The sequence below is a fragment of the Heterodontus francisci genome, chromosome 29 (assembly GCF_036365525.1).
Source record: "Heterodontus francisci isolate sHetFra1 chromosome 29, sHetFra1.hap1, whole genome shotgun sequence".
NCBI lineage: Eukaryota > Metazoa > Chordata > Chondrichthyes > Heterodontiformes > Heterodontidae > Heterodontus > Heterodontus francisci.
Genome location: NC_090399.1, coordinates 31,459,165 through 31,483,611, shown reverse-complemented (window position 1 = coordinate 31,483,611; position 24,447 = coordinate 31,459,165). Strand labels below are relative to the sequence as shown.

Sequence of the window (24,447 nt, the reverse complement as noted above, 5' to 3'; positions counted from 1 at the left end):
TGATCCCTGTGGGACTCCACTCCTTTCAATTTGCCAACCAAAAAATGACCCATTTTCCTGTTAGTTAACCAATCCTCTATCCATACTAATATGTTACCCCCAACACCATGAGCTCATATCTTGTGTAGTAACCTTTTATGTGGCACCTTATGTGGCACCTTATGTGGCGTCTTTTGGAAACCCAACTACATATCCTTGTTGTGCACTATCCACCCTGGTAGTTTCGTCCTCAAGTAACTCTAATAAATTGGTCAACATAATTTCCCTTTCACAAAACCATTTTGACACTGCCTGATTGGATAATGATTTTCTAAATGTCCTGCTATTACCTCCTTAATAATGGGTTGTAGCAACATCCCTATCATAGATGTTAGGTTCACTAGCCTATAGTTTGCTCTTTTTAAAAAATTTCCTTCATGAATATAGGTGTTACATTTGTCTGAGTGTGTTTTTGTGTATCTCTGAATGCTTGCCTGTGTATGCATGTGTGTGAATTTCACACTGTCAGTGTAACAACATTTGTTTGAACCAATATGAATTTTTCTATATTAATACCTTTGTATCTGAGTGAATATCTCTGGCACAGTGTGTGTGTCTATCAGCGTGAATATCTCCGCCGCAGTGTGAGTGTGGTGAAGTAGATATGGGTTTTGTGCTTGTGTCAAGCCGACCGCTTGATGGATTAAAATAGAACGAGTGATTCGCCTGTCATCGGTCATTCAAACCGCGTTCGAAGCAGAACAGGCGCGTTTATTTGTGGACACGGCGAAAATAAGCATGGAAACGGGGCTGCTCGAAGTTGCAGGAATGTAAATGTGTCGGGTTCAGAAGCCGAGCTCATTGCAAAGTTTGTGAAATTAAACGCCTGCAAACGAGCTGGGTTGATCAGCGTCCAAGAGAGGCGGGGTCTCCTGCGAACAAGCTTTACATCTCCCGGGAAGACAGTCTGTGGATTTAAGTTTTCAGGTAATAATTATACGATTTATGTGCAAAAATCAACAGCCTTCAGCAAAAGTAGAGTTCAGAAATAACTGTCTTTACCCCAGCATATACTAGGAAGGTAGAACAGATTGTGAGGGAAGGAAGCTGGTTTGGGGATGAGCAGAACTGAATGATTGCTCGGGACTCGGGGTTCGAGAAATATTCATAACGCTGATGGATTTTATCTTTATCCGGGGGAAGGAGTTCGACTTTAGTTTGACTGACTGGGCTACTGGGCACTTTGTGCAGTTTCTGTTTTAATTTCAGATATTCCCTGTGTTTATTTTCATGAAGTCAACCGGTGTTGGCAGAAGAGCTGGCTGTCATTTTAAAAGTTACGTTATACAGGTAATGGCCTCAATCTTATTACTTTGGCCTCAATCTTATTTTATATTTCTGTCTTTAATCTAGCGAGGAAAGTTGTCCTCAGTAGCATCATCTTCGGTTGTCCCTTAACCTAATGTAACCATTTCAATCTAATCTGGTTGCGATTTCTGCGAAAATTAAGGGCAGAGGAAAGTTTCACCGTTACATATCAGGTGAACAATGTCACAACCAACCATTTGTGTTTTTCTCACAGTTAAGGGGTTGGAAAGAAGCTTAAAAAGTGGCTTGATTTATTGTATATTATGCGTGTCTGACATATTGCAAATTTTAATTTGAGAGTATTTTCAACTCCTCATGGCTTATTTCTAATCAACATGAAAGTTCTTTTTAAACCCCTGTTTACTTGTCTCTGCGTCTGGCCCCCCAAAATGGGTGAGTACAACCAGTCCTGCACGAACTACAGCAGAGAGGCTGGTGAGACGGGGAACTCAGCGTCCAGTGACGGTGCTAGTGAACACAACAGTAGAACCTCAGGATATATCCATCACACCCAACATAATTTCTCAATCCGTCCCATTCAGCATGGCTGCTCAGATTACTCAAACACAGAAAAGGTAGCAAATGTCTAAACAGAGAGAAAGAATTTCCGTCACATTTGCGCCCAGATGCACATGTATTCTGGACACACGCCAATTGTGTGGTTCAAACCATCGTGGAAATTTGGGCGTAAGTGAGTTACGACTGTAGCTACAACATGCACAATTCTCCTCCATCCTTTATACTCAAGCAAACCTTCCCTTCCAACCAGATGCTCCCCGCAAAAGTGGCTACATCCAGACTGTCAATTCTGACCAAACATCCTCCATTTGAACTGGTTGGCCCAGATTTTCAGGCAGACCAGGAAGCAATCATTTTGTGTTAGTTTTTAAATTGCATTTCAACTTTAAAAAAAAATAAGTGTCCCCAGTGAGATTGGCATTGTAGTTTGACTTTCTTTTAATGCATTTTTATGGCGAATTAATGTCACATTAGAAGTTGAAAAGCTTCCCCGATCAGCAGGTCCTTTATAAAGTTGTGCGCTTGATGTGGGCGGATATGGTTTAATAAGTTGAAACTGCAATTTTAAGACATAAATATGAAGTATTCTGCTTTGGGTTCAGGAGTTTCTTTGGTCCAAAAAATCTATGTTGATTCTAAACCATTTTAAATTCGGGCATATTCTAGTGAGGATTGCGTGAATACTGGGTGTAACTTGAACAACGGCAGATTGAGTGCAACATTGGCCGCAATTCCGGGTGCAATTTCTGGGGGCTTGCACAAGGAGGAAACACAAGACCCTCAGTTCTCATCTTCAATGACCTTCACCATCCCAATTGCAGTGAGGTATTTTCATTTCCTAACTTCGACTGTTAACTTCATGTCTTGTCTGATTTATCCGTCCTTCCACTGCAGGGAAATGAGCCCCATCCTATGGATCCTATGGATATTGGCTGCCCTCTTGGGTAAGTGGACATTGCATTGTTTCTTAAGGGGTATAGGTTTGTCTTGGGTGACTGTGCAAAAAAGGGCAATACTGAATGGGCAATACAAAAGCGAGGTGGGCACAGTGCAAATGCACTGCTCAATTACTATCAGCCTTTTTGCTATATTGCCCAAGATGTTATTTATTCAACCTCACCATCACCTCTCTCGACTCCTCCACTGTTGCTGTTAGTCAGACTTTCGGTACTGAATGAGCAGAAATTTCCTCTAGTTAAATATTGTGAAGAACAAAGCCATTGCCTTCAGTCCCAACTACAAATTCTGTTCCCTAGCTACTGACACCATCCCTCTCCCCGGCAAGTATCTGAGGCTGAACCAGACTACTCATAACCTTGGTGTCACATGTAACCCTGCGATGAGCTTCTGACTACATATCCACTGCATTACTAAGACCACCTATTTTCATCCCCATAACATTGCCAAACTATACACCATGTCACTTTGCGGAACATCTCCGCTCAGTCCGCAAGCAGGACCCCAAGCTTCCGGTTGCTTGCCATTTCAGCACTCTCCCCTGCTCTCATGCTCACATCTCTGTCCTGGGATTGCTGCAGTGTTCCAGTGAACATCAATGCAAGCTCGAGGAACAACATCTCATTTGCCAATTAGGCACACTACAGCCTGCTGGACTGAACATCGAGTTCAGTAATTTCAGAGCATGACGGGCACCCCATTTTACTTTGATTTTTAGTTATTTTTTCTTTTTTATATATTTTTGTGTGTTTATTTTATTTCATCTTAGTTTGTTCAGTTTCCTTACCCATTGTTTTTTCATGTTTGTAATTGCTGCTGTTCAATTTTCAGTCTGTTAACACCTGGTACAGTGGTGCAGTGGTTAGCACTGCCACCTCACAGCTCCAGAGACTTGGGTTCACTTCTGGGTGCTGCCTGTGCTGAGTTTGCAAGCTCTCCCTGTGACTGTGTGGGTTTCTGCCAGGTACTCCAGTTTCCTCCCACAGCCAAAGACTTGAGGGTTGATAGGTAAATTGGCCATTGTAAATTGCCCCTCGTGCAAGTAGATGGTAGGGAATATGGGATTAATGTAGGATTAGTATAAATGGGTGGATGTTGGTTGGCACAGACCTGGTGGGCTGAAGGGCCTGTTTCAGTGCTGTATGACGATGACGCTATCTGTACTAATGCTTTGTCTTTCAACACACCATTAACATATTGTTTGCCTTTGCTCCATGACCTTCTGGTCAGCTATTCTGTGACCTAGTCCTAGCTACACCTTCTCTTTTGTTATCTCTTGCCCCACTGCCGCTTTACTTGCTTATAACCTTTGACATTTCTAATATTTGCCAGTTCTGAAGAAGGATCACTGACCTGAAATGTTAACTCTGCTTCTCTCTCCACAGATGCTGCCAGACCTGTTGAGTATTTCCAGCATTTCTTGTTTTTACATACACCATGTCAGATCATCTGCTGCTGAAACCTTCATCCATTCCTTTGTTACCTCTAGACTTGACTATTCCAATGCACTCCTAGCTGGTCTCCAACATTCTACTCTCTAAGCATAAGGTCATCCAAAATCCTGGTGCCTGTATTCTTACTCGCACCCTGTCCCGTTCTCCTATCTCCCACTGTGTTCAATGACCTACACTGGCCCCTGATTAAGCAATGCTTCGATTTAAAAAATCTTATCGTGGTTTTCAATGCCGTCATGGCCTCACACCTTCCTTACTGTCATCTCCCGCAGTCCCACAATCCTCTGACATATCTGTGCTCCTCTATTTCCGGTCTCTTGAGCATCCCCGACTTTAATGGCTCCACCATTGGTGGCCGTGTCTTCCATGGCCAAGGCCCTAAGCTCTGGAATTTCCTCCCTAAACATCTCCACCTCATTTTCTTCCTTTAAGACATTCCTTAAACCAACCTCTTTGACCAAGCTTTTGGCTGTTTGCCTTAATCATTTTCTCAAAGTTCCAACGTCCAATCTTCTTTTTCTGATTTCCAGGATGTAAGGCTGAGAGGTTCACAGTTATTCAAAAGTTGTCCAGGACTCTGGCAGAGGCAGGACAAACAGTTTTCCTCCCCTGCACCTGCACAGCCAGCGTCTCCATGATCGGATCTTATAGCTGGTACAAAGATGGCAGAAATGGCATAAAAGTTTCCAATGAGACAGCAGAGTACAGAGGACGGATCTACAGACACAGCGAGGATTTTTTTCATACTGGAGATGCGTCCATACTAATGAAGGACGTGAGAGTGAACGATTCGGGTGTGTATTACTGCCAAGTGCAATTGATGCAACTGGGCGAGAAATATGGAGCAGGAACAAGTCTCACTGTGAGAGGTCAGTCATTCTCCTGTCGGCTCAATGGGCTGAATGGCCTACTCCTGTTCCGATTATATGTGGCTTGCTGTCAAATGTTTTTTAATCCTCCTGTGATGTGCCTCAGGACATTTCGTTATTATTAAAGACATTAGATAAATATAAGTTGCTGTCATTATCCAGTGATGGACACACGTCAATCAGCTTTTGCCTTACTGCATAATTACATAGAATGTCCGGCACAAAAAAGGCCATTCGGCCCAACCGTTCCATCCCGGTATTTACACTCCACCGTGCCTGTTCCCATCCCTCTGCATCAACCTGCACGATTGTCTCTCAAAGTTCCAACTTCCAATCAGATAGCAGAGACTTTTTTTTCTGATTTCCAGGAAGTAACGCTGAGAAGTTCACAGTTATTCAAAAGGAGCCCAGGATTCTGGCAGTGGAAGGACAGACAGTCTTCCTCCACTGTACATACACAGCCAACGCCTCCAATGTAATAGGGTATTATAGCTGGTACAGGAATGGCATCGAAGTTTCCAATGGGACAGCAGAGTACACAGGACGGATCTACGGAGACAAAGAGGATTTCTTTCATACTGGAGAATCGTCCATACAAATAAAGGACGTGAGAGTGAACGATTCCGGGGTGTATTACTGCAAAGTGACAATACTGCAACTGGGCGAGGAATATGGAACAGGAACAAATCTCACCGTCAGAGGTCAGTCATTTTGCTGTCTGCAATATCAAATGAGCAATGGGGGTGGGGGAGAATCAGCTGAACAATGTGGGGCCCTATCTTCAATTGGCGCATCTGTCACAATGGCTGCGCTGCGGTGGACTCCCAAGAAAGAATCAGCCTTAGCTACAGAGAGGAGACTATTTAACCATTATACATAAGCAGTTACAGACTGGGGGTGAAATTAGACACAGATGGGGACGCAAAACAGGCGCGATGACTTTTACTGCCTTTTATGCCACACCTGTGATATTCGGTGCTCCCGAAGTGAGTGGAATTGAATATGGGGCAATGTATGTAATACAAAGAACAAAGAAAATTACAGCACAGGAACAGGCCCTTCGGCCCTCCAGGCCTGCGCCGATCCAGATCCTTTATCAAAACCTGTCGCCTATTTTCTAAGGGTCTGTATCTCTTTGCTTCCTGCCCATTCATGTATCTGTCTAGATGCATCTTAAAAGTCGCTATCATGCCCGCGTCTACCACCTCCGCTGGCAACGTGTTCCAGGCACCCACCACCCTCTGCGGAAAGAACTTTCCACGCATATCCCCCCTAAACTTTTCCCCTCTCACTTTGAACTCGTGACCCCTAGTAATTGAATCCCCCACTCTGGGAAAAAGCTTCTTGCTATCCAACCTGTCTATACCTCTCATGATTTTGTACACCTCAATCAGGTCCCCCCTCAACCTCCGTCTTTCTAATGAAAATAATCCTAATCTACTCAACCTCTCTTCATAGCTAGCGCCCTCCACACCAGGCAACATCCTGGTGAACCTCCTCTGCACCCTCTCCAAAGCATCCACATCCTTTTGGTAATGTGGCGACCAGAACTGCACGCAGTATTCCAAATGTGGCCGAACCAAAGTCTTATACAACTGTAACATGGCCTGCCAACTCTTGTACTCAATACCCCGTCCGATGAAGGAAAGCATGCCGTATGCCTTCTATTGACCTGCGTTGCCACCTTCAGGGAACAATGGACCTGAACACCCAAATCTCTCTGTACATCAATTTTCCCCAGGACTTTTCCATTTATTGTATAGTTCACTGTTGAATTGGATCTTCCAAAATGCATCACCTCGCATTTGCCCGGATTGAACTCCATCTGCCATTTCTCTGCCCAACTCTCCAATCTATCTATATTCTGCTGTATTCTCTGACAGTCCCCTTCACTATCTGCTGCTCCACCAATCTTAGTGTCGTCTGCAAACTTGCTAATCAGACCACCTATACTTTCCTCCAAATCATTTATGTATATCACAAACAGTGGTCCCAGCACGGATCCCTGTGGAACACCACTGGTCACACGTCTCCATTTTGAGAAACTCCCTTCCACCTTTTTATTCAAATTGTGTGTAAATAGCGGAGGAACGTCTATATTAAAAACATTATACGTTGGAAAGCAAACTTGTTGGTTGGTTACATATATAAAAAGGGGATGTGCTGGCACAAGCAAGTCGACTTTGAAAATCGGCCCTACATATCCGCTCCTGCACGGCTGTCCAAGGAAGCTCCAACTCCCAATCATAATGTAACAATTTTAAATTTATTTGGTTTCTAGGAATTAGCGCCGACTTCAGAGTTATTCAGAAGTTGCCGAGTATTCAGGCGGTGGAAGGGGAGTCAGTGCTCATCCCCTGCACCCACACAGCCTATGTGTCTCTTGGGAAGGAGAGTTATAACTGGTACAAGAATGCCAGAAATGGAACAGAAGTTTCTAATAGAGAAGCAGAGTACAGAGGACGGATCTTTTGGCCCAAAAAAGAGGATTTTTTCAACGCTTCCATTGGAATAAAGGAGGTGAGGGTGAACGATTTCGGGATGTATTACTGCAGCGTGAAAATGAGAGGACTCGACAAGAAATATGGAACAGGAACATATCTCACTGTGATAGGTCAGTCATTCTCTTGTCTGCAATATCATCAAACTGAAATTGCAATTATCCATATACTTTAGGACTGGGTGGGACAATGGGTCAGACACTGTCCTTTCCCACTCTGGGACTGGGTGGGACAATGGGTCAGACACTGTCCTTTCCCACTCTGGGACTGGGTGGGGCAATGGGTCAGACACGGTCCTTTCCCACTCTGGGACTGGGTGGGGCAATAGGTCAGACACTGTCCTTTCCCCTTCTGGGGCTGGGTGTTGCAGTGGGTCAGACACTGCCCTTTGCCCCTCTGGGACTGGGTGGAGTGGATTTTAATTTGTTCTGCCTGTTGTAAGTGGGATAGTTGCAATGTTAAAATAGCTGTGTAGCTTTTACCATAAGTGCTTCCATCACCATTCCACCACCATCCCGAGTGCCTGCTGTTTCAGTTAGTAAGAGCTTATCAAAAGAAAATCGTGCTCCTGGAACTTACAAAAGAGTCTGGTAGTCACTTTGGAAGTCATCTGAGCTGATTATTCTAACAGCTAGAGGACAAGTACAAAACCTAAACATAAGAGCAAATGGAATGTTAGTTTTTATCCCATCGATAGGCTGGATTACAAAAGTGGGAAAGTTATTGTACAGTCACTTCAAGATCTGTTTGGACTGCATCTGGACTATTGCATTCAGTTCTTGGCATCACAGGAAGGATATGCTAACCTTGGAGGTTCAATACATACCAGAATAATGCTCGGGATGTGGTGTTCAAGATGAGTAAAGGATTTGGTATTTACATGGAGATAAATTATTCCTTCTGATGGGACAGTCAAGAACAAGAGCGGGGTGGGGGGGGGGGGGGGGGGTGGGGGGGGGGGGGGGGCGGGCATAACCTTAAAATTAGAGCTAGGCTATTCAACAGTGAATTCAGAAGATAGTTCTTCACACATAGGGTGGTGGAAATCTGGAGCTCTCCCCAGAAAGCTATCGAGGGCAGGAAAATTGAGATTGATGGATTTCTTTAGGCAATGGTAGTAAGGGATATAAATCGAAGATGGTAGCTGAATTAAGATTGAGATCAAGAATGATCTAATTGAATGATGGAACAGACTGGAGGGGTTGAATGGCCCCCTTCTGTTCCTATGTCCCTATGCTTATATCTGACTTGCTCTCTTCTCCATAGAGAAAACAAAATCTATCACGACTGTACTGTTAATCCTGTTCATCAGTGCAGCAGGGGAAATCGGCATATTTCTAATCGTTGCACTCCGCTATGTGCAGTTACGCAGAAAGAAAGGTGAGGATGCAAATTCTTTGCTGTTTGACAAGTGCTAAGGTTTTGAAATATTCTGGTGGGAAGATTTACATCTGAATAATTAAGCCCGAGTGTCATGCTAGACCCCCACCTGCCAAGAATGAGGCATATTAATGTTTCCATATGGACATTAAATTTCAAATTGTTGCTGGGAAGAAGAGAAGGCCTGTTATAAGGGCTGCCAGACACTTGGCTGGACGACATTTATATACCAATAGGAACAAGTGACATTACTTGCCTTATCTATTTGACCCACAATGGACTTTGAGCACCAGACTTTGAAGGCAGGGAAGTGTTTTCCAAATCCTGCTATGATGATACAATCCATAGAGCCAAGACGTGGTCAGACCAGCTAGTCACATGACTAACCTAAAAGCAAAATACTGCGGATGCTGGAAATCTGAAATAAAAACAAGAAATGCTGGAACCACTCAGCAGGTCTGGCAGCATCTGTGGAAAGAGAAGCAGAGTTAAAGTTTCGGGTCAGTGACCCTTCTTCAGAAGGTTTATGACAAAAGCTAAAATAAAGATAATTAAACCCTGTTATGGTAAGACCAGGTGAAGGCTGAGAGGGATCCCTAGACCCCTTTCTTACCTGGTCGTAACACTGAGGTATTCAATTGGCAGTCCTAGGAGTACATTGGCAGATGGGTACAGTGATGTAGTAGCGATGGTACAGGGCGAACAACACAGTGGTCGTCAGTTAAAACCATACTCTAGTTAGCTGTGAAGTTAAATCTAATGAATACGATAATTTGACAATGGGGGGATGGCTATGAAAGTTACAGAACTTTGGAAAATCTCAGCAGGGAATATATCATCATACTTGGACCTGCAAGTAACTTCATTTGACTCATGATGCTCTCTCAAGTACGAGATACTTAGTTATAAGAGAAGCTGCTTCAAGAAGAAACCCACCAACACCTTTTCATGGAAATTAAGGATGGATTAGAAAGGTTACCTATATGAACAAATCAAAAAATCATGGATGTGAATCCTGAGATCCAGTATTGTGACCTTTGGAATCAAAGTAACGCAATGTTAGAACCATAGAAAAGTTACGGCACAGAAACAGGCCATTCAGCCCATCATGTCTGTGCTGGCTGAAAAAAATAGCCACCATTCTAATCCCACCTTCCAGCACCTGTAGAAGAATAAAAATAAATGGGATGTTATTTTTGTGAAGTGGGGTAGGAATTTATGATGGGTGTTAATGCAAAATGGGGGACATTATGAGAGGGGATGGCAGCATAGTGGTAATATTACAAGGCTAGCAATCCAGAGGCCTGGATTAATATTCCAGAGACATGAGTTCAAATCTCACCACTCCAGCTAATGTCTTTCAGGGGAGGAAATCTGCCGTCCTTACCTGGTCTGGCCTACATTTGAGTCCAGACATATAGCAACGTGGTTGACTCTTAACTGCCACTCACTTGTATCACACCACTGCATGACCTGTTGAGTATTTCTAGCAATTTCTGTTTTTACCCCCCTCAAGCTTCTTTGCTTCAGGGAGAACAATACCAGCTTTTCCAATCTCACCTTAGAACTAAAATTGTCCATCCCTGGGAACCATTCTTGTAAATCTGCTCTGCACCCTCTCATTTCCATCCTAAAGTGTGGTGACCAGAAATGGACACAATACCATAGTTGGGGCCTAACCAGAGCTTTATAAAGGTTCAGCATAACTTCCCAGCTTTTGTACTCAATACCTCTATTTATGAAGCCTAAGATCCCATAAGCTTTGCTAACAAATCTCTCAATATGTCCCGCTAGAGGTCCTCCTTAATTCTTTACTGCATTTATTAGTGACTATCTTATATTTATGACCACAAGTTTTGAACTCTCCCCACAAGAAGGAACACCATCTTTAAGTCTACCCCATCAAACCTTTTCAGAACTTTAATGACTTTTCTTAGGCCAGCCCTCAGCCTATTTTATTCTAGAGATGCATTTTAAGGTAAAATTCCTTAAAAATGAAACAATTTAAATTCATACAGTGGCTTTATCATGTCTCTCATACATATAGAATCACTTCCCACAATTAATTATTTTGAAGTCAGTGTTGCTCCATGTGCAGAACTGGTGGTGATAAGAAATAAGAGTGAAGTAATAAGAAATGTATTTTCTAATCCACTTTTCTTTTGTATATCCCTTTTCATTAGATGTTCAACAGGTGCAAAGGTGAGTAAGTTATAAATATACATTCATATACGAAATACACAGAGCAATTGGTCAAAGGATTAAAGGAGAGTTGAGCAGTAATGTTTTCATTTAGAGGGTGCTGGGGGTCTGGAACACATTGCCAGAAAGGGCAGTAGAGGCAGAAAACCTCATCGCATTAAAAAAAAAAATTCTTGAAATTCTGTAATTTGCAGAGCTACAGAACGTGATCTGGAAGGATTAGGCTGGATAACTCTTTTTTGACTCGCACAGACATGATGGGCAGAACAGCCTACTTCTATGCCTTAAGCTTTTCTATGTTTCTATGCTACAAAACTGTGGAATACTCTCGCTACATTTCTCCGCCTCTCTACCTCATTTTCTTCCTTTCAGACACTCCTTTAAACCTAACTCTTTGTCTCAGCTTTTGGTCATCTGACCTAATATAGCCTTATGTGACTCAGTGCCGTATTTTGTTTTATAATGCTCCCGTGAAGTGACTTGCAATGTTTCATTATGTTAAAGTTGCTATATAAATATAAGTCATAATTGTTGTGGTATGAGAACATGCAGTTGACTTGTATCATCTACTTGCTTTGCAGAGAAGAAACAGATATTCCAGAAAACACTTCCACGGCGGGTAAGAAAAGTTGTTTTTTAATCCATGGACAAACACTATAAGCTTCCATGGGGATATTAGAACAGAAGCAATTACTATCCAAAGCTTTAAAACTAGATTAAAAGCTAACAATTTGATACCCAGGTTATGGTTCAGGGAAATGCCTAAAATCAGGCTTTTCAAAATGTACCCTTACAGTTGTCATAGATCATTTAATGGCTTTGTTTTAAACAAAACTTATCAAGATCACAAATTGCCAGCATGAAAATATTTTGTATTCTTAAAAAGTGTTCATATTCATCTCTTTAGAAAAGTTTGTTACATTTGTACAAGAATCCATATCCTCAGTCTCTGGGATCTGATTTATCATAAGGCACCACTGAACAAAGAACAAAGAACAGTACAGCACAGGAACAGGCCATTCGGCCCTCCAAGCCTGCGCCGATCTTGATGCCTGCCTAAACTAACACCTTCTGCACTTCCGGGGCCCATATCCCTCTATTCCCTTCCTATTCATATATTCACTGCTTTTTTTCTGTCCCATTTAACAAAAATAACATCACTATAGATAATTACAATTTCATCCCTCAATAGGTCTCTAATCCAAAGGGTCTGTATGTAGTAATGCAGAGGGGCAAAGCTCAAAGTTGTGTAGAGAAAGCAAATTTACAATTCCAGGGAAATGGATACATTCTTGAAGAATGGGGAAAATTGCCAGGATATGGGGAAAGAGTGAGGAAGTGAGGACTAACTGGATGCTTTGTGAAAGGGCCCACACAGACTCATCAGGCAGCATGGCTTCCTTCTGTGCTGCACTGTTCTATTCAATGATTCTGATCTATTTGTGATATTTGTGTATGAATACCTGAGACATTCCGTTGTCTGATGTTCTAAGAGACATTGGAGGTGCAGGGATCCCACAGGATCGGGCGCAATGTCCCTTTCACCCCTTTCCCCCCTACCCGCCACCCCACACTCAATATTACTCTCCCGATTTCAACGAAGTGTAATATTGCGTCGGGTGTAAAACCAATGTTCCACCCAATCTCATCAGATTTCTGATGGGTGGGTTAGGTTAAAAATATAATTGTTTCAATTGACTTTGTTGAAATGTATTATGGCGTTTGTTTCTTTTAAAATGCAGTCAGTTGATTTGCCACACATAATTACTGGGGACTCGCAGAGCACTCGACAACCAATGGATTAAGTGACAGACAATTTGCCCACTGCAAAGTGCCACAAACTGAGAGTAATAACCATTAAACTGCTTCTTGGTTGGGTTGCTTATAGGAGGAATATTGACCAGCACACTGGGAGAACATCCTACTCTTCTTTGAATGATGCAATGGGACCTATTGTCTACTGGAACGGGCAGATGTGATTTCTCTTTAACACCTCACTGAATGAGGAACCTTTGACAGTGCAGCACTCCCTCAGTACTGGACGGAAATGCCTGGGAGAGTTTATGCACTCAGGTTCTGGAGTGTTGCTTGAATCCACAACTTTCACCATTTAGTTTTGTCAACTAAGCAAAGCTGGAATGGCTATATGTTTCCTGGATATATTTGCAATATAGTAAATATCTTACACATAACATACACTTCCTGTAAACAACACCTATACTCGTAATATTTTACCTGTCTTTTTTGATCACAGATTATCATTATTATAAAACAGTGCACCCGCTTATTCGCCATGAGCAATGCCGGGGAGACCTGCCAGTATATTTTGTATTTATATTCCCATGATTTATTTTGCAGCTAGTTTAAACTCGTCTCAATTGGCAGGAATGCAAGATCTGGTAAGTAACCCAACAAGAAGGCAAATCACATCACTTGAAACTTACATTCCCAGAGTACAGTTTGGACTACATATTCCCAACTGTACATTTCTTAAATGATATAGTAGGTCATAGAAATAACTGGCCTGCTACTGGAAATGAATATCATATATGAATTATCTAGCAGGAATGTATAATAAGCCAAATTTTGCAATAAGAATAACTGTGAGGCTAACAGCACTCTGTTATAATGGGGTAAATCTGACAGCAAATGTTGGTGTCTGCACATGCGCAGTTAAATGTGGAAATTGGGATGTTGCTGTCAGAAATAGCCTACTCCTCCACAGGGTGCGCTGTTGCAGTCCTTGCCAATAGTCTTGGCACTGATTGCAATGCAATGGCTTGAACTTGGTGTAATCGCCTACTAGTTCCCCACTAAGAATGGTGGAAAATAATTAGAACTGTTTCATTCAGAAGGAAATGACTTTTTAACTGTGTGATAATTACAGCCAAACAACCTCTTTGACCCTGAAAAATTAATTTTACAAGTGTGAAGTCTCATTCCCTTGAAAAATATGTAGTGTAGCAGATTTAAATAAAAATATTCGTGGAATCATAGAATGGTTACAGTACAGAAGGTGGCCATTCAGCCCATGTGTTTATGCCAGTCCCACTCCCCAGCCTTTTACCTGTAGCTCTGCAAATATTTGCTCTTCAGATAATATATATTAACTTTTTCTCCATGGCTTTTTTCTATCTCTCTCTGTTTATCCCATCTGTATTTTAGAATCTGTATTTTGCTTTCTGTGTATGATTTAAAACGAATTTACACTCCTTGCTTTATACATCCTGGTTTAGACTCTGGGGTAGAAATTCATCTCATGTGGTGTAAATCAGGTGATAGAAGATTGACCACTGGTTATACACAGTACCTGATATTTGGTTCCATTGCAGTCAATGGGATTAAATATCATGAGCTGTTATAATTGGCAGCCAATCTGATACCACCCATTCTGTGCCACCGCTCAAGATGAACTTCCACCCCTGCATCTTTCAGTAAGTTTTCTTCAATCTTACTGGTTGACGAGCTTCACTGTTCCCTGCCTTGCTCACAGATGCCTTAAACCCCCCTATAGATGGCGCCTCAATGTATCAGATGGCGTATTCGAACAAGTCTGTGCTCTAAAGTCCACAAAAGCTTTATGGGCAGCGATCAGCGAGGTGACCAGTGAACCCTATTCCTTCACCTGCAACATCTAAGCCATTATATTTGTACCTACTCAACTGATATCAAGTAGGCATAGGGAACATGCCTGTCCTTCACGTTTAATTTTTCATAAATCAACCACAATATTTCCATTTCTTTCCAATGGAAGGTCATAACACATCCCCAGTGGCAGAAAATGGGGAGGGTAAGGCTTAGTCTTGCTTGAGTACAATTCCAAGGATGCTCAGCACAATCCAAGATCAACCAAGCATTACCAGTCCTTCCTGTGTGAGTGTTTAATCTGTGTTGAGGAACACCTTGAGAGCCTGAATTCCACTGATGTATATTGATTAAGCCCTAAGATCCAAGGCTTGTATCCAAAATATTTCTGGTATTTCCAGTTATATGCAGAAATTTTATTTGAATGTGGCAATGTATATCTGCATGGGCGTGACTACAATGAAGCAAGATTTAATTGTATTGCTGTATGTTGACAACAGCATAAGCAGAAAAATAGTAAGACAGTTTCCTCTGGTCTCAATGTGAGGTAAACATAATGGGAACATTCCTTTGGTCCCAATGTTTCGGTGATATGGTAAAGATTGAGTCCAAGGGGATTTGTTTGCTCCTATGTGTTAGTGATATGTTAAACATAGTGGGAATATTTCCTTTATTCCCTCTGTGCTCGTGACATGTTAAAGATAGCGAGAAGATTTCCATTGATGTATAATGTAAGTCAAATTATTCTAGGTGGTGTGGGGTGGGGGGGGGGGGGGGGTGGGGGGTGGGGGGGGGGGAGGTGGGCGGGCGGGGAGGGTGTGCTTGAAACATTCATCTATCCAGTTTTATTTTCTGTGCTGTTATCTCTTAATAGCCAGAAGAAAGTTTCCAGTTGTTCGCTACAATGCTAATTGAAAAAAAATGTTTTTAACTCTAAGATTAGACAGTTATGATTTCTCTAGTGGTAGCTCGTAGAGGAATCCTTCCTGTAATAAATTAGGATTTCTTGTTCTATATAAATATATATTTCAGTAGATAAATATTTTATTTTGTGGCAGAATCAAGATGGGAATCTACTTGAATCGGATCCTCTATGCATGGTAAGGAATTATGTTCCATTTTGTTTAGCTATATAAAACGTTTATGCAAGTAATCACTGACTGAGCTTAACTTGTGTTCCAAAGGATGTAAACCAAGAAGAGCAATCGATCGACACTCCTATGGAAAGGTACGTTCCAATTCACCAAGCACTATAATTACAGTTAGTTTGCAGCTATTAGTCTCTCACCAGTGCCTGTGGAGTACCATGTGCAGTCAGCAGAACTGATTTATCCTGTTGTTACGGGTGGCATTGAGGTCAGTGACAAAGACGTATATGGGCTTTCATGTTGCACTAGCAATTGACCTTTAGACTTAGGTTAGAGTGACAGAATTCGCTATTTCGTGACATTAAGCGTTATTGGGGGTCGAATGGATATACTGAACATAACGAAACACAGCTTGGCACCACGATGCCAATCTATTGCAACAATTTGAGATTAAGCCCTGGTGGTTATCTCACATCACTTGGCTTTATGCTCTGCATTCAACCGTGGATCAAACAGGTATTCTACTGACACATGCAAAAACGGTTTATCAACCTTCTCATGCACTTACACATTACTGGGTGTTCCGAGAAGTCCAATGTACCTCAACGTAGTCCCAAGGCAGAAGTTGACCCTAATCAGAGCCACATCTATAGTAATAATACTCAGCGCTTGGGCTGTCTAGACTGTTTTCATTGGTCAGTTTAGGAGGCACGTCTGTTGGTCAGTTTATTTGGTGGGATGTGAGGCACATAGGGCACCGGGAGGACTGGAGCACAGATGATCATGTGGCTGTCATTGGCAGTGGCGGGTTGGGGGTGGGGTCGTTGGTGGAGAACAAAAACAGTGCATGGTAAAGGGAGCACATCAACAATGATACCCTGGCTGGAGAGCTTGTGTCTGTGAGGGATAGGATGACATTAATGGGAGGGATGGGGGTGGAAAGAGCGGGATAGGGATGGTATGAGAGGGATGGAAGGAATGGGATGGGGTGGCATGAGAGGGATGGCATGGTAAGGACGGAATGGCATGGGTTGGGGATGGCATGGGAGGGAGGGGATGGCTTGGGGGTAGATGTGATGATATAATTGCTTAAGTGTGGTAAAATGGTGGGGACACTTATTTGATACAGCTTAACATTCAAAAGCTATTCTTTGCGCTAAAAATGAAGATTAACTAGATTTGAATCAAAAACTGTCAGTTGAATTAAAAGAATTGATTCTAAAGACAAAGAAGATTATAACAGTCTATACCCTCCACAGTTTCTACACAGCTTAACTCCAATGGGCATGCCACCACATAAACTTAGACTCAAACAAGGAGCAGTTAATGATAAAGCAAAACAAAATAAAATAAAATAATAATAAAAAGGGCCAGTCATGCTCTTAAATTATTGAATTAAATGTTCAGTCCCTTGATCCCCTATTCTGCAAAAGCTGTCCTAATCGGAAAATGAGGTCATGTTGCAGTGAACATCAATGCAAGCTCCAGGAACAGCACCTCGTTTTCTACAGTCTTCCGGATTGAACATTGAGTCATTGAACACTGGCCTTTTTATTATTATTATTATTTAATTTTTTTGTTTAGTTTTAGCATTTTTAAGTTCCTGCCTTAAACTTGGTTTTTCATGTTTGTGCTTTTGACAGAGTTGTTCATTATTCTATCATTAACACTCTCTCTGCACTAATGCGTTGGCTTTTACCACACCACACTTACCTTTGCCCATTAGCTCCTTGTCAGTTAATCTCTCCTGTCCGCTGCCCTACCATATACCTTCCTTTATGTTCCCTCTCATCACCCCCCCACCCCCCCCCCCACCACCAGCTTCACTTGCTTAAAACCTATTACATTTCTAACCTTTGACAGTTCTGATGAAAAATCACAGACCCGAAACGTTAACTCTGTTTCTCGCTCCACAAATGCTGTCAGACTTGCTGAGTATTTCCAGCACTTCCTGTTTTTATACTAGAAATCCTATGTTTAAAGAAGTACTGTTGCAATAATGATAATAATTTGATGGAAAATATTTTGTGGATCTCCGCTAGTTCCCGCCTAAGTTTATATTATTCAGGCATTCTGTCAGAGTAACAGTACAAACGTTGGGACAGTTGCAGTGAATTGATATGGGCTGTGTAATGATGTAAGGTAAGCAACGTAAGGGGCAGGGTGGTCTAAAAATAGAAGCAACTGATTTGAGACTAGTATTTGCTGAGCATTAAGGTTGCGTCAGCATACTCGCTATATGTTTAGCAGCATTACCAGAGAAAGTAGCTCTGCACCTACCTGGGCATCAGATGTTTCAAGTCACCCCTCACCTTTGTTCAATATTGTCAAATGAAATAAAACTTGATTGGTTCTGGAGACAAAGGGCACGGTGGTGGAATAGCCTGTCCTTTCATCAACAGGGCAAATTGGAACCCAGTCTGATGGGATGGAATTCTTCTGTATCTGTCAGCTGCAGGCATCCTGAGTGAAACAAGCCTGGTGTAGTCTTCAGCAAGGTCTCAGTGTGAAAAGGTCTACAGCAGGGATCCGAGCATAATTTGACACAAGCTGGCAGTAAATTGGCAATGTCAGTCCCAAAGACAACATATGAAATGCAGGAAAATCTGACACTGAATTCACTGGTAATAATATCTCCACTTTGGGATTGAGGTCACTAAAAACATAAATAGGAGCAGGAGTAGACCATATGGCCCTCGAGGCTGATCTTCCATTCAATAAAATTCGTGGCTGATCTTCTACTTCAACTTCACTTTTGCACACTATCCTCAATTCCCTTGATTCCTGTAATGTTCAAAAATCTGTCGACCATTGTTTTGAATATGTCCAATAACTGAGCATCCACGCTCCCTGGGGTAGAGAATTTCAAAGACTCATAACCCTCTGAGTGAATAACCTTCTCCTCTTCTCAATCCTAAATGTTCCCATCCTTATCCTGAGACTATGACCCCTAGGTCTAGACTGTCCATCTGGGAGAAACAGCCAATTATTTGTATTGCAGTGAATGGGCATTTACTGCTACAATTGTACAGGGTTTTGTTGAGACCACATCTGGAATATTGTGCACAGTTTTGGTCTTCACATTTAAGAAAGGATATTCTTGCATTGGAGGCAGTACAGTGAAGGTTCACTAGATTGGTCCCTGGGATGCGGGGGGTTGTCCTATGATGAGAGACTAAGTAAATTGGGCTTGTATTCTCTGGAGTTTAGAAGAATGAGAGGTGATTTTATTGAAACATATAACATTCTAAAGGAGCTGGATAGGGTAGACAGTGAGAGATTACATCTGCTGATCGGGGAATCTAAAACATGGGGGCACAGTCTCAGGATAAGGGACCAATAATTTAGGACTGAGATGAGGAGAAATTACTTCACTCAAAGGGTTGTGAATCTTTGGAATTCTCTACCCCAGAGGGTTGTGGATGCTCCATCGTTGAATACATTTAAGACTGGCATAGACAGATATTTGGTCTGTCAGGGAATCAAGGGGGCATTGAGGGGGCGGAAAAGTGCAGTTGGATCCTAATATCATTTTGAATTGTGGAGCAGGCTCTATGGGCCATATGGTCTACTCCTGCTCCTATTTCCTCTGTGTTTTTGCATTTACAGCACCTCCAGCTGCTGCTGTACCCCGATATACCAGTGGAACATTGCATCATGGGGGAGGGATATAAAATAATGTTCCATTGGCCAGGATTTTGCATTACTTACACACAGAATGCTCCAAAATATATCAAGACACCTCAACGTTTTTGTATTATCTTAAAATATATAGCCTAGAAATTATTATTTCCACTATTGACAGACCAACATTTATCTCTTTCATCTGAACACAGTGAAGCATTAATTGTTTTATTTTAACTTGGCTAATTGCTCTGTTAAAAAGTGGGCAAAGCAATATTACAGGCATGCGATAGCCCTCAATAGTTTTTAATATCAAATGGGCTTTATACAGGCAGGCGAGGTGATACCATCCGTTTAACACTATGGATCAAGGCAAATTTCTGTCCCAGTGGGTTCAACACGAGTTCTGTGCTGTTAGTGTTGAGCATGTTGGCACATTCTTATGAAAGATTGTTCACTATTTTAGTTCAGAGAAATCAGGGATGTTCATAGGAGCTGGGTAGCATGTGGGTTACTTATATGGTGCAACACGATTCCAACAGTCATAACTGTGCATCTCTTTGTCCTGTTTCCGACACTTGGGCATAAAATTTACCCATGGGGTCTTAAAATGGGTACTAAATGTTCAGCCACCCGTTAATACACTCCGCCAGCTTTTATTCCTATCGAGATCAATGCAGGTAGAATAGGCTGCTGTTGTACACCTCTGAGGAAGTTGAATTTCACCCCTACCATTTTACTCTATCTTTTAACCGAAATGCACAAAATCTGTTTCATTTTATTCCGCATTCCACTTTATGTTTGATTTCGTCTTCCTGAATATTACACTAATTTTCTGAGTTGGCACCATTTTTTTTATGCAGCGGCACAGATAGATGAAATAGGTGCTAATTTTAACCTAAGGCGGGAAACACACAGGATCAGGTGGAATGCAACTTTTATATCATGCCCTATATTACTCTTCAATAGGGAGTTTAATCAAACAGGGTTTAAAACTAGTGGTGCAATTGACCTACCCATCAGGATAAAGCAACTTTTACACAACACCTAATTTTACTGCCCATTTCATTCCTTGGAGCGTACTATTGGGCAGGACGCAAAACTGGCATTCCCTCTGATGTGGTGCATCTTCCATCAGTGTAACATTTCTCCCAATGTGCCTGTTGCTGTTATTGCAGGCAATGATATAGTATGTGTTCGTCAAGATTAAAGTCTTTTATCTGTGTTGGCCATTTTTCCTTGACGTTCAATGGTATTATCATCACTGAATCGCCCACTATCAACATACTGGGTGTCACCATTGATCATAAACTGAACTAAACCAGCCACATATAATGTGTGACTACAAGAGCAGGCCAGAGTCTGGGAATTCAGAGCCTGCATAACTCACCTCCTGTCTCCACAATGCCTCTCAACCATCTGCAAGGCGCAAGTCAGATGTATGATGGAATACTGCCCACTTGCCTAGATGGGTGCAGCTCCAACAATACTCAAGAAGCTCGACACCTTCCAGGACAAAGCATCCTTGTTGATTGGCACCCCATCCATCACCTTCAACATTCACTTCATTCACCACTGACGCAGAGTGGCAACAGTGTTTTATCATAAACAAGATGCACGGCAGCAACTCACCAAGGCTCCTTTGACAGCACTTTGCAAACCCGTGACTTCTACCACCTGGAAGCACAAGGACAGCAATGCATGGGAGCACCACCGCCTGCAAGTTCCCCTCCAAGCCACACACCATAATAACTTAGGAACATAGGGACATAGGAACATAAGAGCAGGAGTAAGCCATTCAGCCCATCGAGCGTGCTCTGCCATTCAGTATGATCATGGATAATCATCCACTTCAATGTTTTCCCCCACACTCTCCTCATATCTGCTTATGTCTGACTTGGAAATATATTGCTCTTCCTTCACTGTTGCTGGGTCAAAATCCTGGAACTCCTTTCCTAAAGCACTGTACCTATACCCCAAGGACTACAGTGGTTCAAGAAAGCAGCTCACCGCCATCTTCTGAAGGGCAATTAGAGATGGGCAATAAATGCTGGCCTTGCCAGCAACACCCACATACCCCAAACAAATAAAAGCAAACTTACATTGAGGTTCTAAAGATTATTTGTTTATATCCAACTTGCTGGAACTTACCAAACAATCAAATTAGACCTATTTTCTTGATGTATATTTTATTCTCAAGCCATGTAAAATGTTCCCCTTATTTTTGCAGGCAAGATTATGAATATGAAGAGCTTAACACAACAGGTGAATAATACACAAAAAGAGCATCCTTTGGGGAGAACTGGGTGCTTTATTATCAGCTTTATCCTGTAACCTCATGAATTTGAGTCAAACAGTTACTAATTGAATATGCCTTTGCCAGCCCTAATGTCTGTAAGTACCGAGACCTTTTATCCGCGTACAATTTCATCTTGGACAGAACAGGCAGTGTCCGAACAGCCAACAATTATACACCCTGCCTAACATTAAGTTTTCTTGAGGTCAATGGAGGAAACCACAGGTCGATCCAAAACTCCCAATATTTTGTGCTACCCTTCCCCCACCCCCCAGATGAGTTTCTACCCCGTCATCTCAGGTGGTCAAAACGATCTGTAATTTGGTACAAATCGAGTCCTAGTTTCCATTCTCACTCAGAGAGACCATAAAATAGCTGGAGGCTCAAATAGCAATGCTGGCTTTGGAGAGCTCACCAGAGGTTTGTCTAAAGAAACGTTTGAGTCAGCTTGTGCTGCATGACAATATCATATAATTCATTGGTTCATATTTTGCTGCCTTCAAATGAAACTGTCCGGCTCTTGCGATCTCTGTGGCACCAAATTTCTATTTGTCAGTTTGAATCTGGCGCCAAATCCAAATGAACTTCGGACGTGCAACTGCAGTGATAGCAACAGGCAAGGTAAGCAACCAATCGCATGGAAGTATTCTCGCAGACAGAAAACCAGGAAGTTAAAAGCACTAATAAAAACAAGAAATGCTGGAAATACTCAGCAGGTCTGGCAACATGTGGGGAGAGAGAAGCAGAGTTAACGTTTCAGGTCAGTGACCCTTCTTCAGAAGGTTTATGACAAAAGATAAAATAAAGATAAATGCATTAAGAAAATATTATTTTAATTTTATCATTATGGAGAAATTTGACATTGCATAAATACAAAATTAGGTTTTCAGGGCCAGTGAAGGATTTTAGCAGTGAATATGAAGTTAGTACCCCGTTAAAACCCAAGTACATCTCATTCAACAAGGTGTAACTTTTCAAAAGCCTTTACACAGGAGAGTAAAAGCCGAAGAGTGGAATCTCTGGTCATTTCAGTGATTTCCCCTTAATTGCAGCCTGAGGGAGCCTCAATAGCACACCCTCTGGAGAAGTGCAGAATTACTGGCAGCAACTTTGGATTTCTGTTACTCTGCACGTGTGCGGTCTCCAAAGTTGTTGTCAGCTTCAGTGGAGTAATGACGGTCAGCACTAACGGTTTAGTCAGCATTGCCACTGCAAAATACAACAGATTCTATGTAATGGCACTGTGTGATTTTTAAATTTGTTTGGTAATGTGAACAGGGCCACATTTTTGATCCATCCCTAGCTGTTCTGAGAACGTAATAGTAAATCTTTTTCTTGTGCATCTGCAGTCCTTCTGGCGATAGAGCTAACACAATGATACTGGATAGGTAATTTCAGGATTTTGACACAGCACATATAAAAGACCCGTGGCATATACCCAAGTGAGAATGACACATCCCTTGGAGAGGGAACTGAGGCTGTTCTGCTCTCACGATCTTGCTACTATCATAGAATTATCCAGCACAGGAGGCCATTCATCCCTTTGCGCCTGTGCTGGCTCTTTGAAAGAGCTATCCAATACACCAAACTCCCCTTCTCTTTCCCCGCAATGTGCAGCCAAACTTTCATGAACAATTTTATTGTCAATGACCAGAATCAAATTTCTGGTGCGTTTTATTTTTCAAATGGCAACATTATATCGATGCAAGGTTAAATAAATTAGAATTTAAAATCTATATTCTCAGATTGTTTCTTTGTTGGGTTGACATGTTATGCTATTTACATACACATCTTTCTCATTCAATTCGCAGCGAGATATGATCCTCAGCCTCAAAGCATGTCAATGATTCAGGTAGGAGGACAATGGTTGCACCCTTCATTTATGTATATCTAAGTTGGCATTTAAGTTAATGAATTTGAACTAGTTGAAGTTAAAGATTAGTATCTGATTAGCAATAGGTATTGTTACGACTGACCGCTCCAGTCAAAGCCCCAATTCAAAATATATCTATCCTTCTTGGGTCCATAGGGGTGATGGACAAAATAGGTTGGCTTATTCACAAGCTCAAAATCATCAGCAATGTCTGCTGCTTGCCTAAATTTCCAAACTTTCAGGTTATCCATATGAGTTCTCACTGAAGTAATGGAGTTTTTAAACTCTTCTAAGAGAATCAATTCTTGAAGGTTCTCATATGTGGTTTCTATCTTTAACGCCCGTATCCAACGGTCAAAATTCATTTGCTTCACTGTCTCAAATTCTAAATATGTCTGCCCAGCCAATCTTCATACGTTCCTAAACTTCTGATGGTAAGCTTCAGGGATTAACTCATACTAAGCGAGAATAGCCTTTTTTGCCATCTCATAATCTGCAGAAGCCTCTTCAGGAAGTGTGGCATAAGCTTCTTGAGCTCTGCCTACCAAGCTGCCCTGTATAAGCAGTGTCCAGCTTTCTTTTGGCCATTTCATCTGTTTGGTTTCTTTTTCAAAAGATATGAAAAATGCGCCTACGTCCTTTTCCTCAAACTTAGGAAGAGCCTGTATAAATTTAAACAACTGTCGCTAGGTCCTGATCTAAACTCAGATTCATCCTGGCCCTAAATTTTCCCTGTATTCAAGGCTACCCTT

General features: G+C 41.9%; 1 protein-coding gene across 6 annotated transcripts in view; it reads left to right on the top strand.

Moving 5' to 3' along the window:
* Positions 1-24,447, top strand: part of LOC137346237 (signal-regulatory protein beta-2-like) — a 35,624-nt gene that overhangs the window by 5,575 nt on the left and 5,602 nt on the right. For 2 of the 6 annotated variants that reach the window (XM_068009672.1, XM_068009673.1), the window contains exons 2-13: positions 1,276-1,329; positions 2,761-2,810; positions 4,808-5,146; positions 5,515-5,847; positions 7,428-7,760; positions 8,914-9,027; positions 11,211-11,229; positions 11,811-11,848; positions 13,588-13,628; positions 15,873-15,914; positions 15,999-16,042; positions 23,634-23,674. In XM_068009672.1, the coding sequence (XP_067865773.1) occupies positions 2,765-2,810; positions 4,808-5,146; positions 5,515-5,847; positions 7,428-7,760; positions 8,914-9,027; positions 11,211-11,229; positions 11,811-11,848; positions 13,588-13,628; positions 15,873-15,914; positions 15,999-16,042; positions 23,634-23,643 (1,359 nt within the window). In that variant the 5' untranslated portion in view covers positions 1,276-1,329; positions 2,761-2,764 and the 3' untranslated portion in view covers positions 23,644-23,674. Of the gene's footprint in view, positions 1-773; positions 967-1,248; positions 1,330-2,760; positions 2,811-4,807; positions 5,147-5,514; positions 5,848-7,427; positions 7,761-8,913; positions 9,028-11,210; positions 11,230-11,810; positions 11,849-12,971; positions 13,053-13,587; positions 13,629-15,872; positions 15,915-15,998; positions 16,043-21,756; positions 21,792-23,633; positions 23,675-24,447 lie in introns of those variants that run through there. The other 4 variants (XM_068009670.1, XM_068009669.1, XM_068009671.1 and 1 more) reach the window with 4 other exon arrangements.